The sequence below is a fragment of the Podarcis cretensis genome (assembly GCF_951804945.1).
Source record: "Podarcis cretensis genome assembly, chromosome: 6".
Classification (NCBI taxonomy): Eukaryota; Metazoa; Chordata; class Lepidosauria; order Squamata; family Lacertidae; genus Podarcis; species Podarcis cretensis.
The window spans coordinates 53686635-53702749 of NC_137175.1; the positions used below are offsets into that span (position 1 = coordinate 53686635).

The following is a 16115-nucleotide window of genomic DNA, read 5'->3' on the forward strand; positions in this document are numbered from 1 at the left end:
TATTGTCAGAATAACATTGTTCAATGTCTGGACAAGATACAAAGACTTACTTGAAAATAAAACCCCAAGGTGGTTATCACCTAGGGAAGCGAAGGCTTTGAAAAAACTCAATATGGAGGCCAATTGGCCAAAATATTGGGAGATTTTGGAACAGGAAGGTGACAAAGTGAAATTGCAGAGTTTCGAGAAATTAAAGGATAAAGTGCGAGATTGGCTTCATTACTTTCAAATAAGGGAGGCTTATAATCTAGATTAAAAAATTGGTTTCCAGGTGGAAAAATCAAAATTAGAAACAGAATTGTTAGAATCCAAAGCTAAGACACTATCAAAAATGTATAATCTGCTGCTGAAATGGAACACTGAAGATGAAACGGTAAAATCTGCTATGATAAAATGGGCACAAGATATTGGTTATAACATTATGTTTGCTGACTGGGAACAGTTGTGGACCACAGGTATGAAATTCACGGCATGTAATGCCTTAAGAGAAAATATTATGAAAATGATATACAGGTGGTACATGACCCCAGTCAAGCTCGCAAAAATCTATCATTTGCCCGATAATAAATGTTGGAAATGTAAAGAGACTGAAGGTACATTCTTTCACCTCTGGTGGACGTGCCCAAAGATTAAGGCTTTCTGGGAAATGATCTATAATGAATTGAAAAAGGTATTTAAATATACCATCCTGAAGAAACCAGAGGCCTTTCTCTTGGGTATGGTCAGCCAAGGGGTGTTAAAGAAGGACAGAACTTTTTTTATGTATGCTACAGCAGCAGCAAGAATACTCATCGCAAAGCATTGGAAGACACAAGACCTACCCACCTTGGAAAAATGGCAGATGCAAGTAATGGACTATATGGAATTGGCTGAAATGACTGGCAGAATCTGAGACCAGGGAGAAGAGTCGGTGGAAGAAGATTGGAAGAAATTCAAAATCTACCTACAGAAACATTGCAAAATTATTGAGTGTTAATGACGTTGGAATGAAATGAAGTGGTTCTAGTAATAGGGTAAAATAAGAATAAGCAAGAAGGGATGGATTTTGGATGAAAATTTGAAGTTAAAATATGTGATGATAAATAATTAAGGGTAAAATATGAGGCTATGAATTTGCTGAATAAATCTTTGAATGGAATACAAAAAAGGGAGGTGTGAGGAAGTCATGAAAACAAGTAAATGAATGTAAGTTATTACAAAAGAGGGATTTTTTAAAGATTTTTTTTCTTTTTTATGCTGAATTTTGGTTTTTGTATTTTTGTATTTTTTGGTCTTTTTTAGAGATGAGGGTGTAGAGAGGCCTGGGGGCTGAAGGAGGAGAAAAGTTGGGTGACATAGAGGTGGGGTATTTGCTGTAGTACTATGAGGTGCAATGAGGAGCAGAGGGTGTGATTTATTTGCAGTGGTGGGAGGAAAGAGGATGTATATTTGAGGTGTCTGGGAAAGCAGCAAGTTCTGTGAATGGGGAAGTAATGAGAACTGCAGATGGGGAAAGAGAATAGTAGTAGCACAAGTGAGAGAAGGATGCAGATCTTGTGCAAAGAGAGGAGAGAGTGCATTTGACTCTGAGTGCAGAGAGAAAAGAGTATTCCTGTGTAAAGGAAAAGGGCTAGCAGAGAAAAGGAGCTGTGTGCAAAAGGTGATTAACAGCGGGTGGGGGTGGGGGTAAAGCAAAGCACCCAGAGTTAAACTGTAACAAAATTGCTTCTCCCTGGTTAATGTTGGAATGTGGGATTCAGAATTAATAAATCAGTAAAACCAGGCTAGGTGGTGGATCATTGGAAAGGGGCTTGAATTGTGCATGCTTTTGAGGCCATAAGCCATCGGGTGTCTATGTTCCTGCTGCACTGGCTGAACAAACATTCTGGCATCAGGGCAGACAAATGGCCTCTGAAATCACTGACTCAGACACCTTCGCCCCCTCTGCTCACTTGGAAATATAGTTTATTTTCATGCACCTTTCTCCCATGTAAGTCAGATGTATAATAGAATGCCAGAGGGTTAAAAACGATCTCTTTAGCCTTGTACAGACCACACTGACTATCAATAGCTCTCGGATGTTAGGAGTCCAACAACACCTTGAGGGCCATAATTTCTCCATCCTTGCTCTAAAGCTCCAGTTCAATGTCCTGGCTCCCGAAAGCGCATTCCCTTAGAGGCAAAGGATCTAGTCCCCACAAGCAAGTTCTGAAATGAATGCTTTGGCTGTACTGCTTCCATTTATTCCCGTGAGGCTAGCTCAGTCAATTCTCTGGTGGGTACTGCTCTGGTTTCATGATGAGGTGAGCCTTTATAGGCAACTGTATATATCATTTTGACCAGATAAGTGGCTTGCGGTATCCTGGTGAACATACCAAGTTGTCAAGCAGACAATAGACAATGGGAATGCAAATATTATTACTGACGATGATAGTATTACAAAACCACACCCTGAAAGCTGGAGCTGTAAACATGATACATACACACATTAATATTCGGTTGAATATCTAACATGAATCTAAAATATATATTAAAAAGATGAAGGTTCTATTAGATCAATTTCTCTTGGTGCAAACTTCCCAGTTGCACAGAACTCTTCAGCAGGTGATCACCAGGTGGATTTCGCAGCCTGGGTAAAGAACAGAGGCCAGGCGGCCAGGATGTCAAGAGAACCACGCAACATTTCTCTCAGCAAGGTGGGGGAAAGAGGTTTGTCCTGGGTTTTAGATGCGCGCAGCTGCCCTGAAATTCCAGTGTGCTGGGTGAGCGGATCGTGGCGCTGAGGCGCCCGCCGGCTTGCTTCTAGCCCAGGCGAGGCGCCGTTCGCAACAGTTCCGCGGGGGCCACGCCCCGGGGAAGAAGGCAGAGCCAAGTGCTGCCCGGCGGCAGAGATCGCGCACCGCCAGGCAGCCCGGAGCGCCCGAGGTATGGAAGAGCCTTGAGAGAGGCTCCCCGCAAGGCGCCCAGAGAATGGGACGGGACGGGGCAGGTGAGTGCCAGGACATCTGCAGGGCTGGGCGCGCCACCCCCACCGCCCTGGGCGAGGCGGGTGGGGTTCGCCTAGGGTTCCCCTTACCCCTCCCGCCCGAGAGCGCCCCCTTGCGTTTCTTGCTCCCTTACGAGCGTCCGTCAAGCGCAGCCGAGATATTGGATCAATGAATCAGTGGGTCAATGAGACTTTGGGGCGAGGCGGGGGGGGGGTCAGGTTGTATCTCCACCCATCTATAGGGGGAGCCCTCGTCTAATCCCCACTACACCCTAAGAGTTTGCGGGGTGGCGATCGCGCGCAGCTGCCCGGCTCGCCTGTGTGGGAAAAGCGAGCTGCGTTGTTCCCAGGAGCGCTAAGCTGATCTGTCAAGGAGGAAAGCAATCTGGGACGGCGACGAGGGTCTCCCTGCCATTTCTTGGCTCGGCCCGAGGTGGTTTGCCATGAAGCAGAGAGAAGATGCCCTCTGTTTCTGACCTTGTATCCCGGGAGACCAGGCTCCCCTCTGGTCAAGTTATTTTGAGGGAGAAGAACGCGGAGTTTCGGCCGGCGAGTCTTAAAGAAACAGGGGCCTCATTGTTCCAAGTCTGATCCAGGCTGGGGGGGGGGGGGAGAGAGAGAGAGAGAGAGAGAGGCGGCCACTGAGGAGGAAAATCCGCTTTCTTGCCTCCCTGGTTTGCCCCGCAGTCAAAGGGCCCTGAGTATCCGTTTCTCCTTTTTTCAGCCCAACATGAAGGGGAAGGGGGAGAGCCTTCACCCTTTTCAAAAACGCAAACAGGTGGGGTGGGGGGATAGGACTGCTCTTCAGAGTATTTTGTGTGCCGCAGGACGTAACAAAAGAAGGTAAAAAGATACCTCTTGCTGGACCGTATTCTCGTGGGTGAAAGTGCGTGAGCATCAGGGCAGCATTTAGCTCTTTTGGGGGAGAAATGAAACGTTTCTCTCATCGCCACTGCCTGGCGGAGCGAAGCAGGTCCAAGGGAGGGTATCGCTTTCCATCTTTTCGGCCGGGTTTCCCACAGTTCCTCAATTGCCCTTTTCTCCGAGTCACTTGCACCCCCAGGGCTCTAGGGGGCAGCCGTCCCTGGGAGAGGAATGGGTGGCTCTGTAAAGGCTTGATCGCTTGTTTGCTATATTTTTGTAACCAGGCAAATAGTAAACTTCACGAAAGGTCACCAAGGGTGCACTACCTGTGCTGGTATAATTGTTACACACCAGGCAATTCCCCTGAGGCAGCTGCTTTCTCTCCAGGTTTACATACTTCCCCTGGCACAGAATTGGTTATTGGGGGAACGTTCAGCGTACAGTGGCGGCACCATGCCTTTGTGTGTCAGCACCCCCAAGTTCTCCTCCTCCTTTGAAGAAGAGCTGGGGAAGGAATAGCCAGAGCTGGTCCCGGAGCCAGTCCTAACATTAGGCAAAGTGAAGCAGCTGCCTCAGGTGGCAACTGCTCAGGGGCGGCAAGCAGGTATTGGAGGGTGGAGCTGTGTGTGCTACAGGTGCCTGCCCTCGTGTGATGGAGGATGCTGCCCTGTCACAAATGTCGAAGTAAGGTTCAAGAACCTGTCCTGTCAGCTTCTGTACATGGAATTGTGGTGTGCAGGGGGCAGGGGAGCCATCTGAGGGGGGTGGAGGCTGAGGGCCCCTTACATGTTCAAGTAGAGGCTGAGCTACCTCAAAATTCCATGGCAACTGTGCACACGCCATGCATGCACGTTGTGTGACGTCCTCGCATCACTTGTGCAAGTCGCACAGCATGGACGCAACACATCATTTGTCTATCCTGGCCCAATGTAGCATGTGAGACTGTGGAGGGGCTGCCCATGAGAAGGGAGCAGGTGAAAAGAGCAGTGTCGCCCACAGGGTTACAGTGTGGGATATAGGCATCCTATTGCAAGATATCACAATGCAGACCTGGGTGTAAGGAGGGTAGGGCAAGCAGGGTAGCTTGCCTGACGGGCTGGGCAGAAAAGAGCCATCGTTAGGATGTCTGAGCAAGAAGTATGTGGTGACGGTAAGTTCTGAATCACTGTTCAGAGGCAAATGAGATGCTACTTCCCACTCCTTGCAGGCAGACAACTGTGGTCTAGTGTACATGGGGAGTATTAAAATAGGCAGTCTTTCAGCTGCACTGTGAAGCGGTGCAATGCCTAGCACCCGTGAGCATTCTGGTCATTTGTTTCTGCCCACAAGAGAGCTATTTTACCCTGGTAACAAGGCTGTAAACAGAGGTCTAGTGATGGGAAGTGGCCACCTTAGGGCAGCATTTCACAATGCAGGAAATGGTGAGAGTGTGCCTGTGAGTCAGCTGCATACCTGGATTTTGTGCTTTCAGAATAACATGGAAATGGAGAACTCATGACCTCCCCTAGCAGGGAGAGAGTCAATGCATTCTGCCTTACTTTGAATCTCATTAACTTCCCTACCAGGGATATATGAGTCAGCTTTCCATGTGCATGTTATGCTAGAAAAGGAGGCGGGGGAGAGATGTGCACTCGCCACCTGAGAGAGCTACCTGGACCAGGTATGGGAAATGGGGTAAGAAGAATAAAACCCATAGCTGACCCAATATTTTTGCCGCCTGGGACAAAGGACAATATTCCCTCCTCCTCAGTTGCACACACAGACGCGGACTAGACTAGCAGCTGAATCCTACTTCAGTGCTTTTGATGGGGCAACATCTCTCACTTCACCCAAGCGCAGCAGGTTAGCTTAGTGGGTAGGGCGAGTGTTGTCATGCTCACATATTGCCTGTGGGCTTCCTGTGGACATCAACATGTTGACCATGTTGTGAACAGAATGCTGGACTAGATGGGGCTTTGGTTTGATCCAGCAGGGCTTTTCTTATGTGCTAATGGGGTGCAGGCCAGGTTGCATGACACACACACAGCTCTGTCCTCCAGCACCTTGCTCCCACTCTGCTTGACACCTATATGCTACCTGCAGAAAGTAATGCTGTGTTGCAGCAGCTGCACCAATACATATCACATGATTGGAGTGTGTGATGCCTATGGGAGTTCATGGCCTGGGCTGCAAAGTGCCTCTTTGCCTGCTCACAGTTGTGCTCTCTGTGACACATTGGGAGAAGGAGCCTAGGCAACACAGCAAGCATTCCCACTACTGGGATCTTACTTCTACCAGCTCAAGGAGGATAGTTGCTGCTGCCACCACCCGGTATCCACTGCTCGAGGCAACTGCCTCAATCGGCATAATGTTAGGGCCGGCCCAGAGGCTGTAAACAAAGGGATCACAGACTGCCTTGTGAATGCTATGGATCTAATCTAATATCCTGTGCCTAACAGCAGCCTGAGTCAGATGCTTCAAAGGAAATGGTACAACAAAAGCACATTTGTAAAGCAAGCCATCCATTGTCAAGCATTTTAGTAGCTAGAAAATTTCGGGTCTGTATCCCTCCCACAAAATTGTACCTTAACAGATATTGTTTTGGCCTGACTACCATGAATTCGTCTCAATTTTTGGGGAAACTCATTAGTACTGTACTAATTTTCATCCTATGATTCCATGACAAATACAAATCTACAGTTTAATCATGGCCCTTCTGGAAAAAAACAATTTTGCTCCTGGCCAAAATAGTGCTGGTTTCTGTTCACACCAACAGAGGTACGGCTGCTGCTCTTTGCCACTTATACATTTCTCAGGGAATTGGGCACTAATTTTAATAAGCTGCTTTACGAGTTGGGAATGGTCACTGGACCTTTAAGGACAATAGCCTGGGGAGGAAAAGCTGACATCGCTGCTCAGGAAGAGTCCAGGGAGGGACCCTATTCCGGCTCAAGGTATTTTAATTGTTCCAGCACTGCCTAGATAAAATCAATGTCTCCTGAACGGGTTCCAAAGCACCACAGCTTCCGATTACACACAATGGCAGAAGCATAACATTGTAGAAACACAAGTAGCGGCTGGCTTGGCTATAAGATGGGAGGTTGTCAAGAGAGACAAATAAGAAGCAATTTAGCTTTTAGAAATCTAGGTCTGAGGTCTTAAAAGCTCAGGATTAAGCTGTTCCAGATCAGAACAATGTAAAATACAACTTTAAAAACACCTTAAAACAAATTACAACCGCAACTAGAGTGGGTCCTAAATTTATTTATATCTCGCAAGTGTCAAAGGCAAGGGTTAAGAGGTGTGTATCTTCAGCATAGGATGAAAACTGTACAATGAAAGTGCCAGACACACCTCTGTGGGGACTGAACTCCACAGTGTAGGGGCAGCCACTCTCTCTCATGGGTCAACCCCACGCCTGAGCTTCTGAGGGTGGAGGACCTTAACCCCAAGAGGGTCTGCAAGGAAGACTGTCTTTCAGATATTTGGGACTGAAGTCAGTTATATATATAAGTAAAATGACATCCAGTTACAGCAGATAAATGTTGTAAATACATGATATATATATGAGCACCAGTTTGAGGTTGTGCCTCCCCGGCCCTGGAATCTACTAGCAAGAGTTTCTACATGGTACATTCTAGTCCAGGGATTTCCAAACTGTGTGCCAAGACATGCCTTAAAAAAGTTAAGCCAGTGTTTTGGATTCATCCACCACTCTCTGCCTGTTGAAACACAGAGGCCCCAAGCAGCATTGATCCTCCCTCTTTCTGCCCATACATGGGCAGTGGCATCTTTCCAAGGGAATGAGTCTCCCTGACAGGCATAAGAGAATTCCAGAAACACCACCATTGCCCAGGAAGCCTGGCCTCATCCTGAACCCTTGAGTAAAGGGGAAGAGTGGACAGAGTTGCGGGCAATATTGATCATTAGTTGCAACGATGCCTGCCCATCTTTCTGGTAGAAGACCAACAAAATCTCTCTCTCTCTCCTTCTCTCTTTAATTAATTCATATTTTATTTGGGGGGGGGGACAAATATAAAGCAGTAAAGTGATACAAAAAGAAGAAGAAAAAAGGGAAAGGAACAAAACACAGAACTGTGTAAAGGGGGGGGAACATTATATGAATATGTACAAAAAATACCCTAACCCATACATTCTTTTATAAATTTGATGTTATCCTAATAGAAAAATTCCAAGGAAAGGTCTTCATGCTCAGCCCTGCCCAGGCTGTGGTGAGTAATAGCTGTACTACGGGCTCACTCACTCATTCCTTGAAAAATGCCTCCCGTGTGCTGATATAATGTCTAAAGGCCACCTTAGCAAGAGTGTGATTACTTCTCTAAGCTGTGTTAACAGCAAAGATGGAGCTAATCACTGTTTGCAAGGGATTTGGAGGCAATTCTTTGTTTGCATTTGGTCTGGTTGCTTCAGAAACCCTATCAACATATGAGAGTGCCTAGGTAACCAAAGCAGGAAGGGTTGAGGGAGACACCTCAATACAAGTGGCAGGGAGTAGTTGGCTCTGCGCTGAAGATCAGTGGGGCAAATTTAGAGGGGACACAATTACTTAGATCCTTCTTCCTGACTTCCTTACAGAAGGAGAGGTGAATGTGTGGCATTCCAGATATTGTTGAATTACAGCTGCCACCATCCCTGACCATTGGCCATGCTGGCGGGGACTGAAGGGAGTCGGAGCCCAACAACATTTAGGGTGGTAGTCAATGCTAGTCTAAGGTTCAGTAGACCCAGCCTAGCACTTGTGTGTTCAATCTTTGTGTTTCATGGCTTTTTGCAACTACTGGAAAGGGACTAGGTTCAGGAGATTATAAATGCCTTCCTAGCACAGGGAATGGTTCCAGCTGCCAGGAAGGAAGAATATGTAAGACCACTCCTGAAGAAAGCCTCCTTCGATTCAGAGGATTATAATACTAAACAGTTGCAAATGTCTCTTTCTTGGGCTAGGTGTTTGAGTCAGTGATTGATGGCCAATGCAAGCACTAAATTATGTGTCTAGATAGGTTTGCTGGAACAAACGAGTTTTTAGCAAGAATTTAAAACAGTATAGTGAAGGGGTGCCTGCCTAGTATCAGTAGTTCCAGAGGACAGGTGTTGCAATGCTAAAGGAGTGAGTTCCTGCAAATCAGAATTATATACAGTGGTACCTCGGATTACAGATGCTTCAGGTTACAAACGCTTCAGGTTACAGACTCCACTAACCCAGAAATAGTACCTTGGGTTAAGAACTTTGCTTCAGGATGAGAACAGAAATCGCACGGCAGCAGCAGGAGGCCCCATTAGCTAAAGTGGTACCTCAGGTTAAGAACAGTTTCAGGTTAAGAATGGACCTCTAGAATGAATTAAGTTCTTAACCTGAGGTACCACTGTATGCAGAATTCATCATGCGAAAGGCTGGGCTGGATGAATCCCAAGTCAGAATTAAGATTGCTGGAAGAAATATCAACAACCTCACATATGCAGATGACACAACCTTGATGGCAGAAAGTGAGGAGGAATTAAAGAACCTTTTAATGAGGGTGAAAGAGGAGAGCGCAAAATATGGTCTGAAGCTCAACATCAAAAAAACGAAGATCATGGCCACTGGGCCTATCACCTCCTGGCAAATAGAAGGGGAAGAAATGGAGGCAGTGAGAGATTTTACTTTCTTGGGCTCCATGATCAATGCAGGGAGAAAAGCAATGACAAACCTAGACAGCATCTTAAAAAGCAGAGACATCACCTTGCCAACAAAGGTCCATATTGTTAAAGCTATGGTTTTCCAGTAGTGATGTATGGAAGTGAGAGCTGGACCATAAAGAAGGCTGATCACGGAAGAATTGATGCTTTTGAATTATGGTGCTGGAGGAGACTCTTGAGAGTCCCATGGATTGCCAGAAGATCAAACCTATCCATTCTGAAGGAAATCAGCCCTGAGTGCTCACTGGAAGTACAGATCCTGAAGCTGAGGCTCCAATACTTTGGCCACCTCATGAGAAGAGAAGACTCCCTGGAAAAGACTCTGATGTTGGGAAAGATGGAGGGCACAAGGAGAAGGGGATGACAGAGGATGAGATGGTTGGATAGTGTTCTCGAAGCTACCAGCATGAGTTTGACCAAACTGCGGGAGGCAGTGGAAGACAGGAGTGCCTGGCGTGTTCTGGTTCATGGGGTACATGACTAAACGATTAAACAACCACGTTATAAAGCTGTAAATTATGAAGTTTAAATGTACTCTTATCAGCCTCAACCAACAGGCTATATATATCCAGGCCCGGATTTGGACATCCTGCTGCCTGAATCTGGTCAGTAGTAGCTGCCCTTTCTCATACCAGCAACTTAGCACTTGGAGGAGAGTCATGCTGTTCACTGTGACTCCACAGTGCACCCAGTGACAAGTGTGGTGTGATTAAGGTCACCAGGCTATGGGGGGGTGAAGTACAGGTGCAGTGGTATAGCACAGTCTTCCTCAGAGCCCTTGGTTGCTGATAAGAGGAGGAGAGCTCTCAACCCTTTGGCCTCTGGGTCTTGATCCTTAGCGACATTCAAGGAAGAATATTGTTCTGTGATGCTACACCTGTATGGTAATAAGCTCCAGCGACCAGCAGGGGCACAAACTAGTGATGTCATTAGCCCACGCAGCCACCAGAAGCCTCCAGGTGTGTGTTCCCATTGATATGCTAGGAAGTAATGGAGTTGTTGCTTCATAAGTTATAATTGCAAGAATGGAATAGTCAAATATGTACCACTCTAAGCTCCTTTCGCAGTGAGCTGAAGCTGATACTCACTACAGTGGTACCTTGGGTTACATACGCTTCAGGTTACAGACTCTGCTAACCCAGAAATATTGCCTCGGGTTAAGAACTTTGCTTCAAGATGAGAACAGAAATTGTGCAGCAGCGGCAGCAGGAGGCCCCATTACCTAAAGTGATGCTTCAGGTTAAGAACAGTTTCAGGTTAAGAACAGATCTCTGGAATGAATTAAGTTCTTAACCCGAGGTACCACTGTATAGGTTTCACTGGACAGGGGTTAAATTTCCAAAGAGGGCATATGAACCCAAATCCAGCCCAGTTAAAACTTTAAATAATTTAATTGAATGTTTACTGTGTTTAAGCATACATTGCCACTAGGGGGTGCTAATGCATTAAATAAAATGGTATTCCTGGTTCTTTAAAATCTAATTCACATTATAATATGAATTTTAGCTCAGACACATTAATATTGTGTGTGTGTGTGTGTGTGTGTGTGTGTGTGTGTATTAAAAATACCTATGCATTATTTGTGAATTTGGTGAACTACTGGAATCCAATTTAGAGGCAATGGCACTTCACAGATTATTGTCTGTTATGTCTGTCAGTGAACCAGGAACAACAACGTTGCCATCTAGTTCCCACCTGTAACCTGTGAGAAATCACTGATGCTTGTCATTTTTTTTGCTATAGGTCAGAAGAGGTGGACACTCATACTCTTTGGCGTGGTCCTCTTAGCAAGAGAACTCGTGTTAGGAGCTCTGGAAGAGACGTGCAACTGCAGCGCAGAAGTTGATTTCCAGGAACTGCAGACCAAACTGGCTCCTGAGATGTGTTGCTTGAATCTCACCAGGACTAAAATCAACTCCTTGGACTGGAGCATCTTCGCTGGAACTGCGGGTTTGAGGGAGCTCTACCTATCAAACTGTGGCATATCAGACATTATCAATGCAGAGAATGGCTCTTCTACATTGGAGATTCTACACTTAGACCATAACCAGCTAAGTTTGCTCCCAGATGGTTTCCTAAGAAATGCACCCAGCTTGCGTGTCATTCATCTGGAGAGCAACCAACTCCAGAAGCTGCCTGAGTCATTCCTGAAAGCATCTGACCAAATCCAGGAGATCCACCTTGCCTTCAATAACTTGTCTTCCCTTCCCTCGGGGATTTTCAAACCCTCCCTCCTCACGCTAGGTCTCTCCAACAACAGCTGGCACTGTACTTGCAGCTTGCTTGAAGATCTGGAAAAATGCCTGCCTGTACCATTTAACGTTGAGGTGGCTTGTAGCACCCCAGAGCGTTACCATGGCATGAATCTCAGAGATATCCCTAAGCAGGAGGTGTGCCGGAACCATAGCCTAACGGCTCTCTTTGTTTGCCTGCCTGTGGTGGCTATTCTGGTTCTGGTCACCTGGTGCTTTTGCAAGCGGCAGAAGAAAACCAGCTACCATCCTCACGCTGGGAAGGAATGCCGGCTGGCTACAGTGGAGAGGAACGGTTCCAAAGACCCTGGGGACCATCACTGCTACATCCCGTGTGAGCTGCCTATGGCATCGGCTTCAGGGAGCGAGAAGAACATCTTGTTGAGGAACCAGGTCTTGCTAAAGCCTTCAGCTGCACTACTAGGGAGCAGCAGAGACCTCTATGAAGAGGTGGAGATCAAACTGGGAGCTTCTGATGATTCCTTGGTGAAGGCCAATGGGGAAAGCCTTGAGCAAGATAAGTCGGGATCCAAAAAAACGACCGTTGCAGAGGAGGGTTACACAGGTGGGGAGTCTGAAGCCGAGACAGTGAGTGTGACAGACGTTCTGAAGGATTCTGCAGACCGTGAAAAGCTCTATATGAACCAGTCGGTAGATTATTACAACCTGGTTCCAGGCATTGAACTGGAGGACTCAGACCACATGGAGTATGAGAATGTTGACCTTTGCTGAGGCTGCTTGTTGATCCATAGTATGATAAGAACACAAAATAGGCTAATTCTTATCCAGTTCCCAACATTATGCAAACTTCACAAATAATGAGAGTTCTCTTGTAAATGATTTTGTGTTCCGGGATTTGCTCTTCTTTCTTCTGAGCCTTTGGAATGACACAGGTGTTGTTATTAATATGCCTAGAAGAACATTTGTATTAGGGTCTGTTCCACTTTGGGGGGGGGGTGTGATGGAGGGACAGTATGAGCTGCAGTTTCTAGCCCTTTGATAGAATTAATTTTAATTGCGGTTTCCAGTAGAGGTGAAGATTTCTCATGATCTAGCCTCCTTCCAGGAAATAAGATGCGGAACACAAGACTTGGGGGCAGTGGGGAGCCCATATGAGCAGGGATGAAGGTTGCAAACTGGGACAGGATAACAGCTGTGCCCATTCTTTTTTAATCTGCCATTTTATTTAGAGAATTTTTTGGCATTTTTAGATTTTTTTGGGTATTACATATCCCTGCCTGGCTTTGCCTGCAGCTCCCACTTAAATCCCCAAACCCTCTTCACTGACCTCCTTTTCTGCTGTGTGAGCTGGTCTCTGCACTTCAGTTTCTTTCCCTGTCAAACACCAGTCATAGATGGGCTCTGCATTCCAGGAATCTCCTCCAGTTATTTAAAGGCTTAGGTTTCCACTGCAAGGAGGAGAGTGACATCTAGTGGAAAGGTCTGCACATAGCCACCTTTCTTTCTGCCGTCCTTCTAAACATTGAAAAACTTTTCCAGCATATTTTCACTACATCCAATTAATATTTCTCTGATCTAAGTTAAGTGCATTCGTTTCCTTCTGTTTATTCTCATGGAACTTGCTATGCATGTAGCCTGATCTGGGGTGACAGGTAGGTCCTGCCTCTTGTTTTAAAGATGGTGTTTTGACCCCTTCTGCTCTTATGATTCAGCAGCTGAGCATCATAGAAGTTTATGTGGCACAGAGGTTAATGAAACTAGAGTGGCTGGTTAGTAGAAATCAGCATATGAAACTCACACACAGAGAGAGTTCTTGTTTCATATTTTCCCCTTAGGACTGCCATTGGCAGGAGAAGCCACAACTGGCAGAATTCCCCTTCTCAGCACTGGCCCTTCCATTTGCCAGACAGAGGCAAGTACCTCAGGTAGCAGATGCTGGGGGTGCAGATCAGTAGCAAGAAGTTGGTAGACAGCGTGGTGTGTGCTAAGCTTCCTAAGCTGGGCTTCTGCTCTCATAAGCATTACTGCCTCCGACTATAAATGCAGCACATAACCATCATGGCTACTAGCCATCAATAGCCTTGTCCTCCATATATTTGTCTAATGCTTTCTTGAAGCCACCTAAGTTCAAGACCATCACTGCCTCCTCTTGGTAGCTAATTCCATAGCTTAACTGTGCACTCCATGAAGAAGCACTTTTATCTTCCCTCCAACATTCAGCATCATTGAATGTCCACAAGTTCTAATGTTACGACAGAGAAAGAACATTTTTCTATCCGCTTTCTTCACATGATGTATAATTTCATAAACTTCTGCCATGTCACCTAAAACGTCTCAAATGCTGCAGCCTTTCCTGGTAGGGGTGTTGCCCCATCAGCTGCTGTAGAGGATACTGAGATGCCACCAATGTTAAGATAAAATTCAGTCGCCAGCAATCTAATCGTGTATGTGGAATTGAAAGAGAGAATGTACTGTACCTCAAGGCATAAAATGTCCTCAGCAGGTTTTGTCAGAGTCTAGGCCAGGGTCCTGAAGCTGAGACTCCAATACTTTGGCCACCTCATGAGAAGAGAAGACTCCCTGGAAAAGACCCTGATGTTGCGAAAGATGGAGGGCACAAGGAGAAGGGGAAGACAGAGGACAAGATGGTTGGACAGTGTTCTTGAAGCTACCAGCATGAGTTTGACCAAACTGCGGGAGGCAGTGGAAGACAGGAGTGCCTGGCATGCTCTGGTCCATGGGGTCACGAAGAGTCGGACACAACTAAATGACTAAACAACAACAGGCCAGGGTCTCCAGCTGTTGTTGGACTACAGCTCCCATCATCCCTAGCTAACCAGGACCAGTGGTCAGGGATGATGGGAATTGTAGTCCAAAAACAGCTGGAGACCCAAGTTTGGGAAACCCTGTTCTAGGCTGAGGATGAGGCACCTCAGGCCTGCAAGGTGTCTAATGCATATCTCTCTCTGGCCCCCTGGGGCTCTCCCCATGCCTTACACTACTCCTCCACAACCACCTCAAGTGCTTTTCCCTGGTTAGACTGTGTCCTTGAATTTTGATATTGTAAAGCTCTTTGTACCGTCTTGCAATGCTTCCCAGTTTTCTCAGAAGCAAGATGTTTACTGTACAAATGTATTCCATATGACAGATGAAAGCTCTGCTTCCCAAAGAGACACTGGCATCTTAACTCCCCATCGTTATAAACCACAATACACTGAATGTAAAAGACTTAACATATATTTTGTCCTGATCTAACATTTGTAGTAAACTAGTCAATCTATGATCTTTCTGGACTGCATCCCTTTCAAAAAGAGAAGAAAAGAATACTAGCGTATGTGTGTGTGTGGGGGGGATGTAAATAACATGGAATAAATGGCTATGTTCTACTTTTGTAAGAGTTTAACAAAGATGCAAAAGTGTGTCTTTTTCTTGCTTTCGTCTTGCTGTTATATGGACGGAGATGGCTCAAGACATTTTGCCACCTGAGGTGGACCAGCAAATGATGCCCCTGCCACCCCACCTCCTCCTCCTCCTCCTAAATACTGCCCCCCTCCCATGCTGCAGTGATAGACTTGCTGCTGGCTTCTCCTCTTCCTGCAGCCATTTTTCTGCACCCTTACTCAGAATGAGGCATTGTGGAACAACTGGGTGGGATTTGCCTATTGAGACAGACATTCAGCAGGTGCAACATTAATGACTTACTCTTTAATGCTCTTTTCATCAAAGATGTACAACTATGGAATATGCTCTGTCCTACCAGGCAATACCACCCACCCACCACAACTTAGCCACAATTGTGTCACAACTTTTGTGGTTGTAATTTGGTCAGCTCTGCTTTAATGCTTCCTCTTACTACACTCCTTCCCCGCCCCCCGCCCCCATCGGAACTGGCTGGGGAAAATAATTCATTGTAATTTTGAAAGGCGTTACTTAAATTATCCAACAATCTTTAGACAACAGAACTCCAAAACAAGAGGGACAGGTGGGGAACAGGTGTGTTTGCTTTAATCCTGAAGAAGAACTGAAAAATTAGATTTAGATCAGCAACATGCTGCTTATGACAAATACTGCCTTGTACAGAGTCAGGCCATTTGTCTATCTAGCTCAGTACTGTCCCTGCTGGCTGGCAGTGGCTTTCCATGGTTTCAGAAAAGGAACAATTGCAGCCCTACCTGGAGATGCTGTGGATTGAACCTTGGGACCTTCTGCCTCAACTCTGCTACTGAACTACGACCCTTCCCTAAAGCAAATGAGAAAGCTCTCTTGAAGGATGGATTTACAAGCAGCAATAACCATTGCCATCCAAGCCTACATCCCCGTGGGATAAATTACGTCTTTATGACACCGCAGAGCTGTAAATTCATTATCTGTGTAAAGTCTAGCTATGTTTCCCAGGGGAA

At 46.1% G+C, this 16115-nt stretch overlaps 1 protein-coding gene across 1 annotated transcript; it reads left to right on the forward strand.

Annotated features, from left to right (window-relative positions):
* The first annotated feature begins 2811 nt into the window (after positions 1-2811).
* On the forward strand, positions 2812-13299 carry LOC307218266 (uncharacterized protein). The gene is made up of 2 exons (XM_079980450.1): positions 2812-2968; positions 11246-13299. The coding sequence occupies exons 1-2, from the start codon at positions 2950-2952 to the stop codon at positions 12484-12486; spliced, it is 1260 nt and encodes a 419-aa protein (XP_079836576.1). The 5' UTR covers positions 2812-2949; the 3' UTR covers positions 12487-13299.
* The last annotated feature ends 2816 nt before the right edge of the window (positions 13300-16115 follow it).